This window comes from Lathyrus oleraceus, chromosome 4, assembly GCF_024323335.1.
Source record: "Lathyrus oleraceus cultivar Zhongwan6 chromosome 4, CAAS_Psat_ZW6_1.0, whole genome shotgun sequence".
Taxonomy (NCBI): Eukaryota; Viridiplantae; Streptophyta; class Magnoliopsida; order Fabales; family Fabaceae; genus Lathyrus; species Lathyrus oleraceus.
This window is the reverse complement of record NC_066582.1, coordinates 266784413-266810659: the sequence shown is the minus strand read 5'-3', so window position 1 is coordinate 266810659 and position 26247 is coordinate 266784413. Positions and strand designations below refer to the sequence as shown.

Sequence of the window (26247 nt, the reverse complement as noted above, 5' to 3'; positions counted from 1 at the left end):
TTAAATATTTTAAAATACTTCTGACTTTCTAAAAATTCCCAAATTTTTTGTCTAAGGTCCTTTGACCATGTTTGACCTAGGATAAATCCCTTAGCCATTTATTTGGTGATTTGAAGGTATTTGAGGTTTTTCCCCTTTTAAAATTCATTTTTATTCATTTAAAAATTGTTTTTTAGTTGATTAATTGTTTAAAAATTATGTTAGCCATTTGGTTGACCTTGTGTTGTTTCATCTTCTGTTTGGCCTTGATCATGGTTGATTTGAACTTCTATTTGATCAATACTATTGGATTTAGGGGGTTGATGAAGTCTAAACTTCATCCCTCAAAATGAATGGATAATATTGATCAGATGAAATTCCTCCCATGATCAATTTGGGTTCCCATTTTCATTTCCCTTCATCTCCATCCCTCTTATTTCTTAATCCATCATTGACCAATGATTTATCTGCAAATCAAATGCTAGTTGATTCATCAATGACCTTATGTCAGATAAACCAACATGAGCTTAATTGAGATAGGTTCATACTTTTTTTATGTGTGTGGTATGCCTTAGGAGCTTGGTTATTTACACCATGTATCTAGCATGCATTAACACCAATATTTTTATTGCCCGACTTCAGATAGTTATGACTTCTACTTAAGTCCAATTACGATTGCTTAACATAGAGCTAAATCTGTCCCAAAAGGCATAGCATTCTAGTAAGTAAGATTGCAAGTCTCCCATTTCTCATGGTATTGTGTGAATACTTAACCTTTTTCCATTTGTAAGAGCTAGTGGCATACTTGTTGATTTATCCAAACTGGAGCCCTTCTCATAGATGATGTCTTAGTTCATGTCTTTATGCTTGTGAGTGGATGGTTAAGTCTTCTCCAAAGAATGACTTAAACAATTGAATCTTTCACTAACATTTCTTTATTATTGTTTTATCTTTAAATGTCATTTACTTAATGCAATTTAATTTTTTAGTACCTTTATCATTCATTCCCAGTTACATTTCCTGCAACTTGTTTATGTTTCAGTCATCTTCACTTTGCTCACTTGAGCCATATCTTTGTGCTTTTATATATTGTGTGTTTGTGATTTTGCTCTGGTTATGGTCTTAGGACCTTAAAATACCTAATAACAACAAAAACCCTAAAAAATATGTTGATGGACTGTTGGACCTCTGCCTTTGACTTGATCTGAACTTTTGGACTTAGAGTAGGAAACTTCCCTATGCTTTAAGGACTTGTCCAATGCCATTATCTAAGACTGAGTTATCTTGGCCAATGTCATTCGTCTGAGACAAGCCTCGAGAATCCCATTGGTTTATCAGTTATTTTGTCTCTGTGCTTAAGTTGTTATTTTGATCTTATTGTCTATATCTAATGATTATTTTTATGAGTTTGCCACAAGGAATATTTCATCTGATACATTTTGAAGACACTGAAGACTACTTGCTTGGATGTTGGCCATCTTTATTTGATGCCTATGATCTTCATATTGATTGCTTGGGTGGTTATGCTTATTGCTTTCTTAAAAGTCCAAAGGAAATGGGTTTCTATCTGACATTCTTGTCGTGTGGATTGCATCCCATTGGTCAGATCTTTTCAACTCTAAACTTTTAATTTCTGTCTAGGATAGTCCCTTCATCCCCTCCCACTTCTTTAATTTCAAAATCTCTCCCTCATTTCAAAACCTTCTTTGCTTGTGTTTTCAAACTTAGACTTGTTTTAATGGTTAGATACCTTAACCTTAAGCCATTGAATTTCAAATATTTTTCTTAATCAAACTTGTGAATAAACCTAATCATATTGACTTTAATTTCAAAAGATAAAAAGAACTAACAATCTCATCTAATCCTTTTGGGCATTTTATGCCTTTTTCTTTTAACCTTTTCAAATGAAAAGCACTTAGATTTGAGTTATCTTTGGTTGAGATATAATTCTCCCATTTCCATGATATTTGATTATAAGTCTTTCCATTTATTAGGGGTTAGTGGCATACTTGTTGATTGAATCCAAGTTGGAGCCCTCCCTCTTAAATATTGTAAAGCATTCATTATCGGTGGATGTTTGATTGAGTATTCTCCCTTTGATAACAAAAGATCTTTAAGCTTTTGTTAAAATCAATCCACCCATTTATTTGAAATTTTTACCATGAACTACGAGGTTTTGATCCCTCATTTTTATGTTGGTATGTAGGCATAAGACCGAAGGTCTTGTCAAGCACAAAAATATAATTAATAAATTCTTTTCTCATCCCCTCATTCCTTTTAATCAAACATCATTTTTAACTAAAACACTTGCACACAAAAAAGGGCTCCCTAGGAGTACCTAGGACATTTTGGATGCTAATACCTTCCCTCTGTGTAACCAACCCCCTTACCTGTAATCTCTAAAATTTTATTAGTTTTGATTTGAAAACTTCTTATCTTTGCGTTTTGTTCGTGCTTTTTCCTTTTTCCTTTGGAAATAATAAAAGCGCGGTGGCTACTCTGGTTTTATTGATGTGAGTTAACCAATAGCTCAATGGTCATGAATTTACCGCTATAGTAAGGAAGCCGGTTATGCAATGGGGAGGTATTAACACCCCTTACATCCATCCATGGGAACCATTTCGATTGCTCTTTTCTGATGGGTGTTACTATCTTCGTGTACCTGCAAAACAAAAAATGGGTTAGAAAAAGAGTGCTCAAGGAGGATTGAGGCCCTCGTGCCTACGTATTCTCATAGTTAGATGAGAAAGTTAGAGCCTTGTAGTTCGTAGAACTAGATAAAGAAAGGGGGAAAAAGAAAGAAAAATGTTTGCCAAGGATTCACATCCTCGTACCTACATATCCTCATAGTGCAATAAGGAAGTTAGAGCTCCGTAGTTCAGAGGATTAAGTCTGATAGAAAGATATGATCGGGTGTGATGTTTAAACCAGAAAAGGCTAGAAACTTCATGAAGTGGTATTTAAAACAAAGGAAAATGATTGTGGTGTTTAAACCAGAGGTTAAAAAAGGGGTGGTGTTTAAACTAAATAAGTGGTGTTTAAACCAAAGGTAGGTGTTTAAATTGGAAAAGAAGCAAGAGTGGTGTTTAAACAAAAAGAGTGGTGTTTAAACCAAAGGCCGATGTTTAAACCGGAAAAGAAGCAAAAGTGGTGTTTAAACCAAAAGAGTGGTGTTTAAACCAAAGGTTAATGTTTAAACCGGAAAAGAAGAAAAAGTGGTGTTTAAACCAAAAGAGCGGTGTTTAAACCGGAAAAGAAGAAAAAGTGGTGTTTAAACCAAAAGAGTGGTGTTTAAACCAAAGGTCGGTGTTTAAACCGGAAAAGAAGCAAAAGTGGTGTTTAAACTAAAAGAGTAGTATTTGAACAAAAATAGGATCAAGAGTTATGTTTAAACCAAAAGAGTGATGTTTAAATCAAAGGTCGGTGTTTAAACCGGAAAAGAAGAAAAAGATGGTGTTTAAACCAAAAGAGTGGTGTTTAAATTAATGGTCGACATTTAAACCGAAAAAGAAGCAAAAGCTGATGTTTAAACTAAAAGAGTGGTGTTTAAACTAGAGGCCTTGAGATGGAGATCCACAGGGCTAGCTGTAGACATGATAGTGAATTAACTTGAATTGCACTAAAGTATATGAATAAAGGTGAATACTCTGAGAAACAGGGTTATTCATCCTGTATCCAAAATATTCAGAATGAGGATAGGAATGTTCCCTCTCACCCCTTCTCTATTTCTTAAGGCTCATGACATGTAATCCTTGTCAATGTCTAACAAGTTGTTGAAACATATCCTCAGGGAGGCTCTGTGGAGATGAGGCAGATGGATGATGCCTTGACTTGAGCTTGAGGTATTTTACTAGTTGGGAAGCTTGAACTTCAAAGTAATAGAGACAAGTCACATCAAGTGACCAAGATACTTATGGTTACTTGACAAAGACTAAAGGGATGTGTGCAAAGTAAAAGGATCTTGTTGATCAAATGGAATTTGATCAAGCTAAATCAAAGGGAAGGAGATGGGTAAAACACTCAATGCATGATCATACAAACACTAGCCTGGGGTCTCATTGTTAGGTATCCCAAGAGTAAGTCGTGTGGGTGCAAAAGTGTACTAAGCCTAGGTCTCATTGTTAGGTAGCCCAAGAATAATCCATGTGTGTGCTAATGTGTGCTAGCCTAAACAAATAAATGTGATAAGAAAAGGTATAAGGCAATGAACAAAAAACAAGATCACAAGATCACAAGTTCAAAAGGTCAACAAGTGGACAAGGTGTAAGTGATCAAGAGGTCAATGAGTTCAAGGTCACTCCAAATCAAGCATGGGTCTAAGTCCAAAGTCCTCAACATCACTCAAAGTCAAGCATGGATCTTAAGGATCAAGTCTATCCACTTTATCATGTTTAAATTCATTGAGATTGTCAAGAAAACCAAGCACAAGATAAGAATCATAATATGAACAAGACAAGATGAATAATGTATGAAGTGATATGATGAATAATGAGACATAAAATTAAATTGCAAGAATATAAATTTCAAGAATATAAACTGTTAGAGGTTTAGAAGTTAGATGTTGGTGTTATATGTTAGAAGACAAATTCAAGTCATCACATTGGGATCATCTATCAACAAGTCAAAGGACTCAAACATATGCTACACAAAGGGATAACCTATCACAAACTCAAAGTGTCAAAAATATGATCAAATGATCATCTATCAACATATTGAATTAGAGTAGATTGAATCAACCAAGGGACCATTTATCAATGATTTGAAAGATTGAAGATCTCATCAACCAAACAATCACTCAAGTCAAAACAAAAATATGAACAAGATTGAATTAAAAAGATTTTTAAAGGTTTTAAAATGGAAATTAAAAGGAAAATTCAAAACAAATGGTAAAATGTAAAAGAAATGATTGAGAAAATTATAAGAAGTCAGGAATATTACAAGTAAACAAATCTAAAAAGTTGGATGCAAAAAGGTTTTAAAATGATTAAAAAATAAATTGCAAAAGGAAATTAAAAATAAAAATGAAATAAAAATAACAAAAAATGCAAAAATGATTTTAAAAAAGGGAGAAAAATGTATGTACTGCAAAATATATTTAGAGACCTTTTGTAAATTTTTTGGATCAAATTGAATTAAAAATGAGTGAGAAATTAATTGGAAAAGAAATGAAATAGAATAAAAATAAAATAAAATAAATAAGGGCGTCAACGGCTACATAATTTAAAAAAGTGCGTGGAAGCTTCTAATTGGACATATTCAAATATTTGGTACCATGGCGCACGAAGGAAACTTCATCTTCAACCTCTGACCGATTTTGCAGGTTACATGAACTCATGTTTTTAGCAACACCCATGCATGGAGTTAGCTTAGCAACACCCATGAAAGAGCTTGAATTGAAGAAACCACAAACTGGTTTTGGAGTGATATCGGGTTCAAGTGAGACAGGGTTTTTCTGGCTATCCAAGCTTGCAAATGAAGAAAAATCACTCCCCTATTTATAGGAAACAAAATAGGAAGCTCACACATGCAAAACAGATCTAAAATTCGTGTGAGCTAGGGTTGACACTTACAAAATGAAACTCGTATGAGATGAGGAGTGAAAAGGATGAATTGATGATGAAACTTGGTCTTTTTGTGTTGGGTTGCACGCGTTTTAGCATCAAAAATAAGTTGCACATGTGAAAGTGGTCCCAAAATGAAAAATGACATGTAATTGCAAAATTCGGGCTTCGTGCAAAAGAGAGTCTATGACACCATGTTTGAAGCTAGGCCAAATGAAATTCACTCGTGCGTTTTATGATTTTCTTTATGCCTTTTCTTCATCTTACTGCAATGAATCCAATGCAAAAAGAACTACATCAAAAGGAAGTTGGAGGTGAAAATGGCTAATGTTGAAAGTTGAGGTCATGACATGCCTTATAGGTCAGGTATTTGGTCAAACAGTCTTGGCATGTTTGGGAAATTTTGAGACTTCAAGTTCATGATACCATAATTTTTGATCCCCTCGTGCATTTTGAGTCAAATTTGGGTTAAATTAACTTTGACATAAGCTTAACAAAAGGCAATAAGAATGAGATCAAAATGATGCTTGAGCAGAAAATGGCATGGCTGCCAAGTGGGGGTCATGACAAGGTTTTGGCCCAATTTGACAACTTATCCCTTTCAAACTTGAGGTCCTTAGAGGTTGAATTTATACTTGAGCCTTGAAGAAAATTTGTAGAGGAACTCATTATGAACATCTGGCTCAAAGAAACTTGTCAATTGGTTGAAAATTGAAGAAGTTATGGGATTTGGACAAAAAGTAAACCATACTTGCAAATTAGGCCGACCAAACTTGTTCCAACTTATGCAAACTTGAAGCTCTCTTGCATCCCAAGCTAAAATGATGATGGAATGAGCATCCCTTGAAGAGAACTTGATTAAAGCTTGAATTATCTTGAGGATGGCTTGAAGATTGAGTGATGTGGCATGGAAATAAACATATGAACCAATCTTGAAGAAATGGATCAACCTTGAATGTTTCTTGACCAAAATGACTTTTATTTTGTCTTGAATTGAGGAATGATCACCTATATGAACAAAGGAACAAATAAGTACCATCTCTTATTGATGCTTTGGTTAGTTGATGAGTAAATAACAGTGAAAACCCCTAATGTTAAGATCAAACAAAGAGTATGGCCATGCTTGTGAGCTAATGACCAAATGCAAAAGGTCATGCTAAAGTTATGATGATGCATGATATGATTCCATGTATGCAAATTAAACTAAGAAAAAGGTAGGAGAAGGGGGGTAAATTTTGGGGTATGACAGTAAGGTATGACATAACTTGCAACATAAGGAAAACATGTTAAGGCTGAAATCGAGATTTAGGTTAATCATAGAAGAAATTCCTGCTAAAATTTTTTCCATTCAGTGTTGAAGAATAGATTTAGAAGAAATTATATCTTGGTTTTAAATTCTAATGTAGGCAGATTATATCACGTAGATGGCATCAAATGGGAGATCAAAAATAATTTTCAAAAGAGATTTCAAGAACTTGCATCTTGTAGACCTACTCATTAGGGAATGGAATTTAGACATTATAGTGAGTCGAGCTGTAAAAAGCTTGGAGAACCTTTCTACCTAAAGAAATCAAAGAGGCATTATGGTTGAGTGAAAGTGAAAAAATCCATGGGCCAAATGGTTTTAACATGGTATTCTTCAAGAAACGTTGGGTTATGCTTCAAGATGATCTTGTATTATTTGTGAATGAGTTCCATGTAAGTGCTAAGCTCCCTAAAGCTATAACATATAGTTTTCTCACTCTGGTCCGAAAGGTAGACAATCCCCAAGACATTAGTGAAGTTCGTCCAATTTATCTGGTTAGCAGTTCATAAAAATTGTATCTAAGATTCTTGAAGCCAGATTAAAGATGGTTATGCCCTACTTGACATCTAGATGTCAATTAGTTTTTTTTTTTTTTGCAAAATAGACAAATGCATGGTGGTGTCTTAGTTATCATTGAATTAGTAGATTTAGAAAAGAGACATATGATGAAGTGTATATTTCTTAAAGTTGATTTTTAAAATGCTTATGATAGTGTATCTTGGAATTACCTTAGAAACATAATGACTAGGATGGGTTTTGGGGTGAGATGGTTGAGATGGATGGAGGCATGTGTATTTTCAAGCAATTTGTCAATTCTAGTGAATGAAAGTCCAACAAAGGATTTCAAGCTCATAGAGGATTGCATCTAGGAGATCCCTTGTCTCTTTTTTATTGGAAATTGAAAGGCTAATATGTTTGGTCAAGAAGGCTATATAAAAGGGAGAGTTTCAGACCTTTAGATTCAATGATGAAATCCAATTTGAAATTTTGAAATATGATGATGACGCGATGGTCACAGGTAAGGGCTCTTGGTTAAACCTATAGATGATCAAAGTGATCATGCATAGTTTTGAATTAATGTTTTCTCTTGGTGTGAATTGTTAGAACAAGATTTGGTTCTGCATATGTACCTTGAGTTTTGATGATAACAATGTTGTATTTGTGTGAGAACAATTTTGGTACCCTAATGGTTTGTTATTGTATAACTTTAACAACTAGTTCTGATTTTGAGAAAATAAGTTCCAAATCCGCTTCTGCCTGGTTATTAGAAGTTTTAAAAGATGTTCAATATTGTTGCTGCAATGATCTTTCTGCTTCTGTGCTGATTCACTCATGAGAAGCTTATGAGGAGACACTATGTTACTGCTGCAATATTCTCTCAGTTCATGCTTCTGGATGTGACTCTGATCACCAAACTTCTGAAGAATGGTAAGCTTATAAAGTTATGTTACGTAGCTGAAGATTCTGAAGATCTCAAGTCAGACTATTGAAGTTATCATGGTTCTAACTGTAGATTCTAAAGACTCTGAAGATTCTAAAGATCTCAAGCCAAACTACTAACGTTATCAAGGTTCTGACCAAAGATTCTGAAGTTTCTGAATCCAACTATATGTTTCTTCATTTCATGTTTCATCAACTTTCATCAAAATCCAATGAACTTGAAAATAAGATCAAAAGGGAATGTGATCAAATAGTACATAGTACAAATCGAATATCCTTTCCACTACCTGATTTTATGGAAAAAGATGATACTATACATCACACATGTCACTGATTTTGTGGGCGAAGGGCAGTACGCAATATCACTCCTTTCACCATCCAACAATGGACAACCGCTCTATGAGCTTTCCCCATTTTTCCCTCCAATGGTCTTCTTCTTATGCTATATAAGTGAGACTTGGAGACTTGAAGAAAAGCCGTCGGTGATACAATATTTTGACAAATCTGTTTCTTTGTGAAAACTATCATTCTTTTGTACACAGTTTTTCTTTAAGTGTTTGTTTATCATTTGTGTAAAATCTGCTTGTATAGAAGCAACTTGTAACACACAAAATATTATTCAAACTGTTTATTTGATTCCTTAAGGTGGTTATCCCTGAGAAGAGAAAGAAGGTTATTCTTTGTGAGTCCTATAGGAGACTAGGGTATAGTTGGATCCTTGAGAAGACAAAGAAGGGAATTCTTTGTGATTATTGTAATATGTTGATTATAGTGGATTGCGTCCTTGTGTATAAGGCAAAATCACCTTGGTGGGTGGACTGGAGTAGCTTTAAGTTTCAAGCAAACCAGGATAAAAATACTTGTGTTATTAACTTGTTAGTGGTGTTCTTATTTTGGAAAAAGTTTTTTCTTTTAATACCCAATTCAAACCACCACTTCTTGTGTTTTTCACACCTTTAATTGGCATCAGAGATCTGGTTCTGATTGTGATAAAAGTTTTATCAACACTTCACCGTGTTCAGTACTAATCTAGTTTGTATGAGAAATAATGGTCGCTGCTAATGTTGTTAACAATAATGAAAGAGATCACTATAGTGTAAAACCACCAATATTTGATGGTAAGAAATTTGATTATTGGAAAGATAGAATAGAAAGCTTCTTTCTTGGTTACGATGTTGATCTCTAGGATCTTGTAGTCGATGGCTACATTCACCTAGTTAATGCTGAAGGAAATATTATAACAAAAAGTGTTATGAATGATCAAGAGAAGAAAGATTTCAAAAATCATCATAAGGCCAAAACTATATTGCTAAATATTATCTCTTATACTGAGTATGTGAAGATAACAAACAGAGATTCTTCCAAATCTATTTTTTACTCTCTGAGGATGACTCATGAGGGGAATGCTCAAGTAAATGAGACAAAGGCCTTGGCCTTAATCCAGAAGTACGAGGCATTCAAAATGGAAGATGATGAAAAAATTAAGACTATTTTCTCAAGGTTTCAGATGGTTGTTGCAGGACTGAAAGTTATGGACAAAGGATACTCTACAGTTGACCATGTTAGGAAGATTATCAGAAGTCTTCCCGAAAAATGGAAACCTATGGTAACTTCTTTGAAGCTGGAAAAGGATCTAAACAATATCAGTCTTGAAGAACTTGTTAGTTCTTTAATAAGCCACGAGATTGAGCTCGAAGAAGATGAACCTTAGAAGAGAGGTAAATCCGTTGCCCTAAAATCTAAGCATGAGAAGACAAAAGCTTATCAAGATGAGGAAGAATCAGAAGGATATGATGAAGACTCAGAAGATGATGATGAGTTGTCTCTAATTTCAAAGAGAGTCAATAAACTCTAGAAGCACAGGTAAAATGGTCAAGGAAAGTTCAGAGGAGCCAGAAGGACTGCTGGTCGTTTTGATTCTTCATCTAGACAAAAGAAATAAGGTTCTGGAAAAGAAGTTATTTGCTTTGAGTACAAGAAGCTAGACCACTACAAAAATGATTGTCCTAAGTTGAAAAATGACAGAAGGCCTAAGAATAATTTTTCCAAAGGCAGGAAGGGATTGAGGGTCACATGGGATAACTATGAATCTGAAGAAGAAGATTTTGATGAAGAAAAAGTCAGCGTTGCATTGATGGAAACTATAGATGATCCCGAAGGTTCTGAAGAACCAGAAGACAAGGTATTATAAGAATCCGAATTTGACTTCGATTCTGAAGAGGTATTTTCTAATCTATCTTGTTCTGATCTTGAATCATGTCTCTCTGAAATGCTGGAAAAGTACCAGAGTCTTCAGAGTAAATACAAGGACCTTAAACAAGTCCATTTAGTTGCTTCTGAAACTCACAGTGAACTTGAGAGAGATATTTCCTCTCTAAATGAAAAAGTATTTTCTTTATAAAGTAACAACTCGGCTTTGAAAAGCAGAATTTCAAAACTAGAGGAGGAATTAGTCTCAAAAGCTTCTAGTACTGATTGTGTCGTTATATACGATAGAGCATTCTAGTACTTTCTAGATAAAAGCATATATAGAAGCAAAATGGCTTCTCTGGTTTATGGAGTTAGAAAAAATGGCAATAAAGGTTTAAGTTGTACAAAAACTATAAAACCTGACAAAATTCAGAAGGTAAAACCAAAACCTCTCTATATGCATTTCATGCCTGCTGGCACTGAGCTTGATATTTCTACACGGGTACAAAAACATAGAAAGGATAAGAACTTAGTTCTGAAACCTAAGTATCATGCACAAATTCCCCATGATTATCCTTCTGCTAAAAGACCCAAAGTTGTAAGAGACTCTAGGAAAATTAACAAGAGATGACCCAGAAAGTGGGTACCTAAGGATAAAATAAGTTATGTTGCAGACATCCTTAGCAACTCAGTTGAAACACCAGTCATGGTACCTGGACAATGGATGCTTATGACACATGACAGGAAAAAGGTCTATGTTCCAAGGTTTGGAACTTAAGCCTAGAGGCTTCGTTGGTTTCTAAGGAAACCAGAAAGGAAAGATCATCGACTCTTGAACTATTGGTAACAGTAAACTTCCTTCTATTACTAATGTTCTTTTAGTTGATGGTCTTATGCATAACCTATTGTCTATTAGTCAACTTAGTGACAATGGTTATGATATCATCTTTAATTAAAAGTCATGTAAGGTTGTTCATCTGAAAGATGGTACGATCCTTTTTAACGAAAAGAGAAAGAACAACATTTACAAAATCAGACTTTTTGATCTTGAGGATCAAAATATAAAATGTCTAATGTATGTTAATGAGGAGCAATGGGTATGGGACCGACGTTTGGTCCATGTTAGCATGAGAAGGATTTCTCAGCTAAATAAGTTTGAATTAGTCAGAGGCTTACCCAACCTGAAGTTCGCTTCAGATGCTCTTTGTGAAGCATGTCAAAACGGCATGTTTTCTAAAACATATTTCAAAGCGAAAGCGGTTGTTTCTACCTTTAGACCGTTAGAACTTCTGCACATTGATTTGTTTGGACTAGTGAAAACTGTCTCCATCAATGGTAAGAAGTATGGATTAGTCATCATTGATGACTATAGTCGTTGGACCTGGGTAAAGTTCTTGAAGCACAAGGATGAGTCACATTATGTGTTCTCTACTTTCTACTCACTAGCGCAAATAGAAATGAATTGCAAAATAGTCAAAGTCAGAAGTGATCATGGTGGCGAATTTGAAAATAAACATTTTGAAAATCTTTTTGATTCAAATGGTATTTCCCATGATTTCTCCTGTCCTAGAACTCCACATGGAGTTGTAGATAGGAAGAATATGACTTTTCAAGAAATGGATCACACCATGATCCAAGAAATTGATATGGCTAAGCATTTCTAGGAAGAAGCGGTTAACATAACATATTATATTCAGAACATGATTTCTATCAGACCTATTATGGGAAAGACTCCTTATGAACTATGAAAGAACAAAGAACCCAACATTTCTTACTTTCACCCTTCCGGATGTGAATCTTTTATGTTTTAATACTAAAGAGAATCCGGGAAAGTTTGATTCTAAAGCACATCAGTGTTTATTGTTAGGATATTCTGAACGCTCTAAAAGCTACAAAATCTTTAACACTAAAACACAAATTGTTGAAGAATCAATTCATGTTAGATTCAATGATAAACTTGACCTTGAAAAGTCAAAGCTAGTTGAGAAATTTGCAGATTTGAAAATCAATCTTTAAGAATCCAAGGATACTGATTCTGGAGAAAAAGACTCAGAAGTCAAAGCTAAAGAATAACTCAGATATGACTCAACCAGAAGCTGTTGTTGGTCCAACTCATTAAAAGAATAGTAGATCAAGAACCCCTCATTCAGAAGAACTGATTATGGGAGATACAAATGCTACAGTCAGAACTAGATCTTCATTCAAACCTTCTGAAGAGACTCTTCTAGGTTTGGTATCTCTGATAGAACCCATATCTATTGATGAAGTTCTTCTGGATAATGGATGGATTCTGGCTATGTAAGAGGAATTGAATCAATTCACCAGAAACGACGTTCGGGATCTTGTTCAGAAACCAAAAGGCTTCCATGTCATCAGAACAATATGGTCTTCAGAAACAAGCTCAATGAGAGGGACGAGGATGTCAAAAACAAGTCTCGACTGGTAGCACAAGGTTATAGTCAACAATAAGGTATAAAGTATACATAAGGATTCTTTTTTGGAGGTTGCCTCATTTATTTTATCATGTAGTGTTGGTAGTATTCCTATTTTATTTTTAGGAATATCTATGAGAGCCAATCCTAGGAGGATATCAACTTGTGACTTCTATTTTGAACAAGCTTTTGGGAAGACTCTCATTGTGGAAGGGAAAGAAGTTGTCTATTGGTGGTAGGGTAGTCCTTATAAACTCAGTGTTGAATATCTTGCCTATTTACTACTTTTCTTTTTTTAAGGCTCCAAAGTTTGTAACTTAAGAGATATAAAAGTTGAAAAGAGGTTTCTTATAAGGTGGTGTGAAGGAAGGAGAAGGATTAATTGGGTGAGTTGGAACAAGGTGTGTATGGATAAGAAGGCATGCCGGATAAATGTTAAGAATTGTGAATTGTTTAACTTAGTGCTCTTGAGTAAATTGAAGTGAATAATCCTTAATGAGGATGAGCCAATTTTGAAATGGTTGTTGACTTTTAGGTATGGTGATATAGAATGAATGTTTTGGAATGTTTTAACATTGTGAATGGTAGGAAAGAATCTTTGTGGTGGAAGGATTTGAAGCTAGGAAGTCTATCTCTTTCGGAGGAGCTAAATTGGTTCTCTAGGAATAAAAGAGGGAGGTAACAGAGTGGTAGTAATATTGACTTCTAATGGTGCATTTGGCTTTGAAATAAGGCTCCATGTAACATGGGAATGTGGTGTAGTAACAATTGGTCTGGTATATTCATGTCAGTGTTGACAGACTGATAGAGGAAGGCAGGGTTCAGATGGAGGATTTGTTCACCATTATGTATGAGGTCGATTTAAAGCATCAAGAAGAAGATAAATTTGTTTGGTGGAGACATCCTAAGGGATTTTCACTAAAATCCTTCTATCATATGTTTGTTGAGACTTTGAATGCAGGTGCAGAGATGGCCGATAATTTGTTTCAAATTGGACAAGTTGTGGAAACTAAAAGTGCCAAGTAAAATATTTATTTTTTTTGTTGGAGATTTTTGCTTGATAGACTGCCAACTATAACTGAGCTAGCAAATATGAGTGTGCTTAATGACAAAAAAAATCTTGTCCTTTTTGTTTCAAAGAATGGGAATCAACTTAACACCTATTTGTAAATTGCTCTGTTGCAAATCAGTTATGGCAACAAATTTTGTTTGGATTGTTATGGCTTCGATAGGGCTTGCAGGCTCACTTTGAGAAATCTTCGGAGCATTTCACAGGAAGTTAAACGGCAAATTCAAAAATGGCACTAATGATTTATTGTGGGTGGCTGTTTGTTGGTCATCATGGGTAGAAATGAAGTGTTTTTTAATGTAGGTTTTAAGGATGTCACTATAATGTTGGATCCCGTTAAATAGGGTCGTCCCAATCAATTTGGAGGCTCTGTTCTATTTTAAAATTAGATATTTAATAGTTGAATACACAACAAATTAAAAAAAAAAGATTTTTTATTTAATTGTAAATAAAATTAAATATATAGAGACAAAGATGATAAAAAATACTATGTAAAAATTTGATTTATCGAAGTTTAGTTATTCGCATCTTTCTTCTCTTACCATCTTCGATTTATAAAAAAAAGTTCATACCATTTAATAAAAGAAAAAAATTCTTTGAGCAATTTCCACAATATTAATAATGAAGTGTTTTATTTAATAAACAATCAACAATGTAAAATTATAAATTTTCAAAGTCTCACAACTACTATTTCAAATTTATTAATGTAGCGATTCACAATGATACAAAAATATAAATATTTTCAAATTACATCTCAAAATTTTTCATAGATCTATAAAATATATTAATAAAAGAAAAAAAATTAATTAGGTTAATTGCGATATTAAATTTTAAATAAATTTTAATGTAATTTATTTAGATTATAGGCTACTGGATAGGATATACTTCAATATATTAATAAAAAAAATATTTATTAAATTAAATTTAAAAACAATATGGTGGCAATCTTTTTATAAAAATAAAAATTTACATAAATAAAATGTAAGAACAAGGAATTGAACTCGGGTTGTATATATATATATATATATATATATATATATATATATATATATATATATATAATAATTGTACCATTAATAATAATAGGAATGTAATTGGATTTCGAAGCTTAAAGCACTTACTGACACAAACCAACGAAAAACGATTCCATGTAAAGGATATCAATATTAATTGATTTGAATTAGGGATAAAGATGCCACACTTTAATTATTTTTCATTAAAAAACTGTAGTTATTAATGGAGATAAACTCCGTTATATATTATTCTGAGTGATCCAATTATAACAAAAATTAGGACAAATTACAAGCATTTTATGCCTATATACTTGAGTATTTTATTGCTTAACTATACTTAGGATCGAAGGGATTAGGAAACGTGTTTCACGAGATAAAAGGGAATTTAAACAACGACATTGAAATGTGATATATTGTTATTTATCATTTTTATGATAAATAGTAAATTATAACTAATTCACAGTGACTAAAACTTTTATTTAAAACCTTAGTCTTACATTTAATCTTAGATTAACATAGCTCTTGTTGAGCAAAGTGTGAATAAGATATAGTTAATGTGTAACAGCATAATCACACTAAAGTTGGTGAAATATAGTGTGAGTGTGTACTTGTTTGTATCCACTTTGTGGGGACAATTATATTACTCTTCTCTGCATGTGCTTTGGCCACTCTCGGCACAAAGAATTTGTTAGTGTTCTACAGAAACATGTCATGTTATTCTATATATCTATATCATTATCTCTACTTCATGGGACAACACAAAACGCGCTTTTATTATCTCATTGGTACAATTCATTTACTATAAATACCCATCTTATGAAGTGAAACCTCAATTGTGGTATTTCAATATGACAACTTCGAAAGTTCTAAGTGTTTTTTTCTTTGTGTTGTTGGGTTTGGGCATATGTTCTGCCGCTAGAACACTCCTTACCTTTGGTGTAGATCATGGCATTGGTGGAGGCTACCATGGTGACATTGGTGTGAGTGGAGGTGGAGGATATGGTGGAGGTGGAGGTGGAGGGCATGGTGGTGTTGATGGATATGGAGGAGGAGCTGGTGGAGGTGCAGGTGGTGGTGAATATGAAGGTGATGGTGTTGTTGGAGGTGGTGGAGGAGGAAGTGGAGGTGGCGGAGGTGGTGGTGAGGTTGAAGGTGGTGGATATAGTGGAGGGGCTGGAAAAGGTGGAGGGGAAGGATATGGAGGTGGTGCTTCACATGGTGGTGGTTATGCTGGTGGTGGTGGAGGTGGTAGCGGAGGTGGTGGAGGTGGTGGTGCTGGAGGTGCTGGTGGTGGTTATGGAGGTGGGGAAGGAGGCGGAGCAGGAGGTGGACATGGTGGAGAACATGGAGGTGGATATGGAGGTGGAGGTGGAAGTGGAGGTGGTGGAGGAGGGGGTGCTGGTGGAGCACATGGAGGAGGATATGGTGGTGGTGAAGGAGCAGGTGGTGGATATGGGGGTGGAGAAGCAGGTGGGGGTGGAGAAGGTGGTGGCTCTGGTGGGGGTGGTGGAGGTGGAGGTGCCCATGGTGGAGGATATGGTGGTGGTGCTGGAGGTGGCGAAGGTGGTGGCCACGGTGGATATCATCCTTGAAGTTACAAGAAAATCAGTGTTATGAATGAAAACCTAGCTCCTCCTAAGAATAAGATATGGTTACGAGGATGCTTTTAAAATACTACTATAATTTATCTTTGTATTTACGTGAAATGTTGAATGAAATCAAATTAATGTTATATGTTCTTATTATATATATCATGATATACCATTTGCTTTGCATGGTATATTAAGAACATAAATCTAATTGCTTTGCATGGTATATATATAATTGTTAAAAAATAAAAATTATAAAAATTGAAATGCATTTGATAAAAAACGATTGAAATAATAAAATAAATAAAATTGTCAAATGAAGATCAAAGATGAAATTGTGAAGTATTAATTATGAGTAAACAATTAAGTATAAAGTTAAAAACAAAAAGATAAAATTATAAATGAATATAATGTTATTTATAAAAAATTATTAAAATTTTAAACTTTTTTAAACTGCAAAAACAACATATGTAATCAAAGTAACTTGCCCACTAAAACAGCCAAATGTTGTAAATGAGTTAAAAAGCTTGAGTATTAAAATAAAATAACTATGTTGGAGTACTAAAAGAAAATATCAAGTATTTGAATAAGGGATTGTGTATTTTACTTTTAAAAAATAGCTGTTGTTTTGTATTTTTCAAAATGATTTTTGAAATATTAAATGTTTATTAAATTTACCTTTAATAAATTAAAATATTAATTTTGACATCTTATAACACTAATATACATTATTGAAAAATTAAAACATAGTTGAAAAGATGTTATTTCAAAAATAGTTTTTATGAAAAGTTATTTAAAATAACTTTAAATTTAAGTGATTTTTTAAAATTTTAATATTTAAAAAAAGTTATATTAGAAAGATAAAATATCTAAAATAATATTTTAAGAATAATTATTTAAATTAATTTTTATTTGAATGTTTTTTGAAAAAATTATTTTAAATAAAAATATGTAATATTCTAAAAATAATTTTAATTTTTTTTAAAACAAACAGGTCTTAAGACATTTTAAAGAAGGAATATAATATTTTAGAGAAATTTAAAATAAGTTAGACTAAATTTATTATTTGAATAAAAAATGATAAAAATTGTTAAAGGGATGCAAATCAATTAAGTATTTTATCTAAGTTAAGTTTATTGATTTTGAAATTATACTTAAAATTAAAGAATTTGAAATTCTTCTCATCCTTCAAAGAATATGAATGCCAAATTAAATATTATTATTATTATTATTATTATTATTATTATTATTATTATTATTATTATATTAAATATTACAAATTCGTTAACATATTTTGTAAATTTAATAAATTAATCTTTAAGAATTTTCTAAAATTACAAAAAATTTAATAATTTCAAACTTTATAAATAGATCCCTTTAAATTTTATAAAATTGCAACATGGTTTGCTAACGAGCTAATTGGAATTGAAGTAAGTGTTTTACGAAAACATGACAATGATGATTTTTCTCCCGTGCAACAAAGTTTCAATTTGTTATCCTCAATCTTTTTTGTTGAATTGTAATTCCTTGTGTCGAAGTAGGTTGCTCGACAGAAGCAAGGAAGTGTCGAAAGACCTAGTGTGTTAAGTTGTGTTAATGTGTCGAAGTGTCGAAGCATGTTGTTTCACACAAGATTTCGACTTAAGCTTATTTTAGTAGTGTTAGCTATTTTGGGCTTTTATAATTTTGGGCTTTGCCTTGAGGTCCAAGTTAACCTAAATCTATAAATAGATGGAGTAACCCTTATTCTTGTAATGATGTGAGTATAGCATTCATAATATTGTATTCACATTATTTTGCAGTGGCAAAGTGAATGAGAAGTTTTTCACAGTTTGTGGGTAGAGAGAAACTCTGCAGAATTTTAATTCTTCTTCTCCTTCATCGTTCTTTCTTTCTCCATTGTTTTTCTCTTTTCATTGTTATTGTGTGGGTGATAATAATCTTTCTCATCAAGATTGATTGAAATTCTCCATAGGTTGTGAGGGATTTTCAACATTTGGTATCAAGAGCTCCGGTTTAATCGATTCGTGGGAAGAAAATCACCATGACAACGAATCATCCAAACGGGAATTTTCCAACAAATCTTCTGATTCTTATGAACAACAATTATGAGAATTGGTGCAAGCATATAAATATTGTGTTATATTATCAAGACCTTTGGGATCTCGTGAAGGAATGAGTAACAACGCTTGCAGAAGACGTGACAGATCAAGAAAAGGTTGCACATAAAGAATTGAAGAAGAAAGATTATAAAGCTCTCTTTATAATCTATCAATGTGTTGATGCAGATAACTTTGAAAAGGTTAGTGATGTAGAGTAAGCGAAAGAAGCATGGGAAATTCTGGAGAAATCGTTTGGAAACGCGGAGAAGGTGAAAGATGTCAGGTTAGAAACTCACAAAAGAACGTATGAATTGCTTCAGATGGAAGACAATAAAAGCATAACTGATTTGTTCACCAAGGTTACGAAACTGGTGAATCAAATGAAGGTATATGGAGAAGTGTTGACATCAAGATCTGTTATTGGAAAGGTCTTTAGGTCATTGGCTCCAAAGCTCAACCATGCGGTAGTAGCCATAGAAGAGTCGAAAGAGTTGTCAAAACTGACAAAGGAAGAGCTTCAATGGACGCTTGAATCTCATGAACAAAGAATGGCTGAAAGAGCTGCAGGAAAGTCTAAGAGTGATATGGTTTTGCAGGCGCAATCAGCAAAAGAAAGGAAAGGCAGAGGAAGCTGGAATGGAAAAAAAGGCATAGGAGGTTACAACAATTCGCCCAGTCGAAATCAACAAGAAGGAAACTGGTCGAATCAGAGAAAACCCTAGAACCAAAGAAACCAAAGAGGTGGTGTTGCAGGTAGAGGAAGAGGTGGTGGTCAAAATCCAGACAAGAGTCACATTCAGTGCTACAATTGTCAGAAGTATGGTCACTATTCTAGTCATTGTCCAGAAAATCAGAAGAATCAAGAAACTTATGCAAAGCTGACGAAACATGAAGAAGAAGAGACGTTGTTGATGGTTACAACAAGAGATGAAGAGAGATTCAAGGATGAGTGGTACTTGGACTCAGGATGCTCATCACACATGTCTGGAAGAAAAGATTGATTTGTCAATATAAAACCCTCAATGAAGAACATGGTAAAATTTGCAAATGACAACACTCTAGCAGCTGAAGGTGTTGGGGATCTTCTGATTATGAGGAAAGATGACAAGAGGCCAGTAATTTCAAATGTGTTGTACATACCAGGCATGAAGAACAATTTTCTCAACATAGAGCGGTTAGTCGAAAAGAACTACAAAGTGTCGATCGAAGACAAGATGATGAGAGTTCTCGACTCAAATGGAAGGTTGACCTTGAAGGCTCCAATGTCTCAGAATAGAACCTTCAAGATTGAACTAAATGTGATGGAGCATAAGTGCCTTGCAACAACAGCCAACATAGATGAATGGATATGGAATTATAGACTTGGCCCTATCAATTTCAAAGATATCAGAGATTTGAAGAGAAAAAATATGGTTTCAGGATTATCAGAAATCGATAATCCAAACGAAGTGTGTGAAGAATGCGTGCATACGAAGCAACATAAGAACAACTTCAGTAAGAATGCAGGAAGCAGGTCGAAGGCAATTCTTGAAGTCATATACTCTGATGTATGTGGTCCTCTCCAGTTGGATTCGATTGGAGGTAACAAATACTTTGTTACATTCATAAATAATTTCAGTCGAGAATTATGGTCTTACCTGATCAAGAAAAAAGTGAAGTGATCGAGGTATTATAAACTCTTATTATATATATCATGATATACTATTTGCTTTGCATGGTATATTAAGAACATAAATCTAATTGCTCAAACTCTAAGTGAAACTTCTAATTAAATGTTAAATATATATCATTGTTGAAAAATAAAAATTATAAAAGTTTGAAATGCATTTGATAAAAAAATCATTGAAATAATATTTTAATTGGTACGTTCTTAGTGTAAAGATTTTTTATATTGACTATCAGTTAATTACAATCATTGATTTATTTGAAAGATTTAATTTTTATTTTAATCAATTAAAAAATAATATAAATCGATGATTGTGATGCAATGTACGCTTTTTTACGGCGTTAATAATTAATCTCATATCTTCAAATGAACATCAAAGATGGAATTGTGAAGTATAAATTATGAGTAAACAATTAAGTATAAAATAAATTTTTTAAAGTTTTCTAAACTGCAAAAACAAATATGTAATCAAAGTAACTTGCTCACTACAACAACCAAATATTGTAAATGAGTTAAAGCTTCAATATTAAAATAAAATAACCATGTTGGAGTACTAAAATAAAATATCAAGTATTTGAATAGGGATTCTTTATTTTATCTTTAAAAAATAGCTGTTGATTTGTATTTTTCAAAATGATTTTTGAAATATTAAATATTTGTTAAATTTACTTTTAATAAATTGAAATATTAATTTTGACATCTTATAACACTAATATACATTATTGAAAAATTAAAACATAGTTGAGATTACATTTCTTTTTCTAAAAGATGTTATTTCAAAAATAATTTTTATGGAAAGTTATTTAAAATAACTTCAAATTTAAGTGATTTTTTAAAATTTGAATACTCATAAAAAATTATATCAGAAAGATGAAATATCTAAAATAACATTTTAAGAATAACTATTTAATATAATTTTTTATTTAAAATATTTTTAAAAAAATTCTTTTAAATGTTTTTAAGTAAAAATATATAATATTATAAAAATAATTAATTTTTTTTTAAACAAACAGGCCTTAAGACATTTCAACGAAAGGAATATAATATTTTAGAGAAATTTAAAATAAATTAGATTAAATTCATTGTTTGAATAAAAAATAATTAAAATTGTTAAAAGGATGCAAATCAATTAAGTATTTTATCTAAGTTCAGTTTATTGATTTCGAAATTATACTTAAAATTAAAGAATTTGAAATTCTTCATCCTTCATAGAATATGAATGCCAAATTAAATATTATTATTATTATTATTATTATTATTATTATTATTATTATTATTATTATTATTATTATTATATCGAATATTAAAAATTCATTAACATATTTTTTAAATTTAATAAATTGATCTTTAAGATTTCTAAAATTACAACAAATTTAATAATTTCAAATTTTATAAATTGATCTCTTTAAATTTAAAAAAATCGCAACATGATTTGCCAATAAGCTCATTGGAATGGATGTAAATGTTTTCTCCCGTGCAACAAAGTATGAATCTGTCATCATCGATCCTTTTAACCAGCCAAAGTAGAATTTTCTTCATAAATACTATTTTTTGTTCTTAATATAAAGAAAGTTATTTTTTAGATTAATTAAAAAATAAATCTATTTGAAGATTCTTTAATTAATGTAAAAAATAACTTTTTTTTATATTAAAATGATGGAGTATTTAAACTATAATTGGTGTTGGATTTTAATCTCTTTTTTTACTCTTAATCAATCTACATATATATTTGAGACACATAGATCTTATATACCTTACATTATAAATATATTGTGACGCTGAGAAAACAATAAACCCATAGATTCCTTTATAATGAGGTTTAAGTCCTTTTTTCAAGAGATGTTCTATCCTACATCCTAATGATTAAGTTCTTGAAAAGTTCTTCAAAATAACTTTTTTTCCTAGGACTCTCGGTTCCTAAGTAAAGTTGGTTAGAAATAACACTATTTTTTTATATTGCTCCTGGTATTATTTTTTAAACAAATTTATGTTAGTTATTTTATTGACTACATAATTAAAAATATATTTTTCACTTGATTAATAATAATTTATTTGATTAAAAAGAGTTCTTAAGGACTAATAAGTGGTTTAAGGAAATTAGGTAAGCGATAACAAAACTCTTGTACAGCACGTTGAGAATACAATGAAGCTAATGGGAAACAGCAAAATCACACTATCACACTACATTTTGTGTAATAGTGTGAGTGTGTACTTGTTTGTATGCCACATTGTGAGCACAATTGAATTTTTCTTTTGTGCATGTGCTTGCACCACTCTTAGCATAAACCACTCTTAGCATAAAGAAATTATCATGTATATAGAAACAATCTATATCATGTTACATGGGACAACACAAAACGCGCTTTTGTAATCTCATTGGATCAATTGATTCCTATAAATACTCATCTCAAGTATAGTGTAAACACAATTGTGGGACTTGAACATTCTTAACGATGATAATTTCAAAAGTTTTAAGTATTGTTTTCTTTGTGGTGTTGTGTTTAGGAGTATGCTCTGCTGCTAGAACACTTATTAGCATTGGTTTGGGTCATGAAATTAATGGAGGTTTCCATGGTGACATTGGTGTGAGTGGTGGTGAAGGTGGAGTACATGCTGGTGTAGATGATCATGGAGGAGGAGCCGGTGGAGGTGGAGGTGGAGGTTCAGGTGGTGGTGGTGGTGGTGGTGGTGAATATGGAGGAAGTATTGTTGTTGTTGGTGGTGGTGGTGCAACTGAAGGTGGTGAATATGGTGGAGGAGCTGGCAAAGGAAGTGGAGAAGGTGCATCACATGGTGGTGGTTATTTAGGTGGTGGAGGAAGTGGTAGTGGTAGAGGCGGAGGTGGTGGTGCAACTGAAAGGGGTGGATATGGTGGAGGAGTTAGGGAAGGAAGTGGTGGAGGTGCAACACATGGTGGTGGTTATGCTGGTGGTGGAGGAGGTGGTAGTGGTGGAGGTGGTGGTGGTGCAACTGAAGAGGGTGGATATGGTGGAGGAGCTGGAAAAGGAGGTGGGGAAGGAATTGGTGGAGGTGCAACACATGGTGGTGGTTATGCTGGTGGTGGAGGAGGTGGTAGTGGTGGAGGCGGAGGTGGTGGTGCAGCTGAAGGTGGTGGATATGGTGGAGGAGCTGGAAAAGGAGGCGGGGAAGGGTTTGGTGGAGGTGCAACACCTGGTGGCGGTTATGCTGGTGGTGGAGGAGGTGGCAATGGTGGAGGTGGAGGTGGTGGTGCAGGAGGTGCTGGTGGTGGTTATGGAGGAGGGGAAGGAGGCGGAGCAGGGGGTGGATCCGATGGAGAATATGGAGGAGGATATGGAGGTGGAGGCGGAAGTGGAGGTGGCAGAGGGGGTGCCGGTGGAGCACATGGAGGCGGATATGGTGGTGGTGAAGGAGCAGGTGGTGGATATGGGGGTGGAGCAGCAGGTGGGGGTGGGGCAGGTGGCGGCTCTGGTGGGGGTGGAGGTGGTGGAAGTGCACATGGTGGAGGATATGGTGGTGGTTCCGGAGGTGGCGAAGGTGGTGGCCACGGCGGATATTATCCTTGAGGCTTGAGCTTACAAGAAAATTTATTATTTGGAAGAATACCATGCTCTTTAACTATAATAGTAACCAGAATAAAATATAATTATGATGATTATAAATTACTACTAAAATTTATCATTATATGTATTTGAAATGTTAAATGAATGAAAATGAATGCTTCTATCATGAAGAAATATTAGTATACAATATATAGAATCTAGTTTCAATTAATTATTGTCAATAACAAATGTACTAAGTGATTAAGAAGAACAAATCTAATAGAACTATTATATATTTCTTGTTTTTATTAAAGCTTGCATGAATCAATAAAATTTGATTCCGCAAACTGGTGACCCAAGCTATCACATGACGAACTATAAAACATATAGATTTATCAAGCAAAATTTGTCCAACGCATAGACATGCATCTAACACAAGTTGGAACAAAAACATGTCAGATTACATATTGTGCCATGCGCTTGACTGAGTGATCCTGAATAGCCAGCAATCTCAGTTGTTGATGCAACAGAATTGACCACTCTATCACACACCAATACTCAATAACTAGTTATAATTTAGTTATCCACTAACTAATTTGATTTAAAAATATTTCTTAATATAGGTTGCAGTCAATATTTTCATTGTTAAAACTTTTTAAATATGAAAAGTTATGGTTAAGAATTAGTAAGCAAGAAGTTATCATCTATGATCAACTATAACATAGTTAGTATAATCTCTCACTCGTGTATAAATATATTATGTACTCTCTTTTCAAATTAATGAATAACTTATTCATTATTCATAATATGGTATCTACAGTCTTCATGAAGAAATTTCATTTTGATATTTGATCTTCCATCTTTCGATTTGTATTCTTCATTCAATGATTCTGCTACAACTTATTCATCTGGTTCATTCAACCACTGCAAGATTGATGATTTGTATGAATGATTCAATTTTATGGTTTGTGATTTTTTTCCTTTCCCATTGTTGTTGTTCATTCAAGTGTTCATCTTTTTTTGCATTCAATTGTTCATCTTTTATGCGTTTAAATGTCACCTTGCAACATAAATATGGTTCTCATTAAACCTTAACCTGACTTAGTACACTACGTTCACCCAAGTGATGGCTTAAATTCAATCACAGTTACACCCAAACTTGATGACACCAATTATGATGGTTGGAGCAGCAAATGTATGAGAATTGCTCCATGGTTGATCATTCAATACATGTGCCAAATGATGATGATGATCTCAATAAATCAATTTGGGAACGTTGCAATCATTTGGTACATTCTTGGATCATAAATTTTGTTTTTTATTCTATTTCTCAAACAATTTTATGTCATGATAATGTAATTGAAGTATGGGATGACTTGAAAGAAACATTTTAATAGATTGATAGAGTTCGAGTTTCAACATTTCAATCTCTACTCAATTCTCTAAAACAAGGTTCCAAAATAATTCTTGAATACTTCATAGAAATTAGATATTTATGGGATGAATTGAGTGTACATGGGTCAATTCCATCATGCACATGCTACCATAAATGTATACGTGAAGCTATGCGTTCAGCAAGAACATACGTTCTTGAAGATCAAGCCATCCAATTCTTGACTGGTTTAAATGACAGTTTTTTAGTTGTGAATACTCAAGTTTTGTTGCTTGAAACCCTTCCCTTCATCAACAAAATTTACTCACTAGTTGCTCAGGAAGAAAGCAACATGATCACTACACCTAATCTTTAAACTTCCAATATCTTAGCAAATGCATTTGATGCAAAAAGAAGTTATGGTAGGGGAAGAGGTTCACTTGGTAAAACCAATTCTAGATTCTGCACACAGTGCAAGAAACATAGACACACCATTGATTTTTCTTATCAAAAGCATGGTCACCCTCAAATTCACAAAAATTCATCAGTTGGTCATGCTCATACAAATTCTATTTCAAATGGCCAAATTGCTCTTGACACAACTGATTCACAAGTACCTGTGGAACCTGCATTTGTTATCACTCACGAAAAGTATGATCAGTTAGTATGTTTTTTACAACAGGCAAACTTGATTCCTTCAGAAAATAATGTTGGTTCTAGTTCTAATCAAACCACCTCATCTAAACTGGTTCAACTTGGTCATTCATCATCTGAACCAATCCCTTCCACCATAGATAATGTTCCGGACTGGGCCGTGACACTAGGCACGGCACGGCCCAATGCTCGCCAAGCCCACGTCCAAACGACCGTGTCCAAACGACCACGAGGACACGTCAGGTGAACGACCGTCCGCCCGACGAACGTCTCCCCGGCCCCTTAAATACGTGTCGGACAACGAGCGGGTCCTCCTCATATGATCTCCATCCACTCATCGTCAACCCACGTCG

The 26247-nt window shown here is 33.5% G+C and overlaps 2 protein-coding genes across 2 annotated transcripts; both read left to right on the top strand.

Moving 5' to 3' along the window:
• Positions 1-15730: 15730 nt before the first annotated feature.
• LOC127075009 (glycine-rich cell wall structural protein 1.8) lies at positions 15731-16722 on the top strand. Its single transcript, XM_051016445.1, has one exon. It carries the CDS (start codon positions 15839-15841, stop codon positions 16580-16582), a length of 744 nt encoding a protein of 247 aa, XP_050872402.1. The 5' UTR covers positions 15731-15838; the 3' UTR covers positions 16583-16722.
• A 5935-nt stretch (positions 16723-22657) lies between these two features.
• Positions 22658-24100, top strand: LOC127075008 (glycine-rich cell wall structural protein-like). The gene has a single exon (XM_051016444.1). It carries the CDS (start codon positions 22801-22803, stop codon positions 23890-23892), a length of 1092 nt encoding a protein of 363 aa, XP_050872401.1. The 5' UTR covers positions 22658-22800; the 3' UTR covers positions 23893-24100.
• Positions 24101-26247: the final 2147 nt, after the last annotated feature.

Coding starts and splice junctions, on each gene's coding strand:
- LOC127075009 (XM_051016445.1), top strand. CDS start 15,839: ATGACAACTTCGAAAGTTCTAAGTGTTTTTTTCTTTGTGTTGTTGGGT.
- LOC127075008 (XM_051016444.1), top strand. CDS start 22,801: ATGATAATTTCAAAAGTTTTAAGTATTGTTTTCTTTGTGGTGTTGTGT.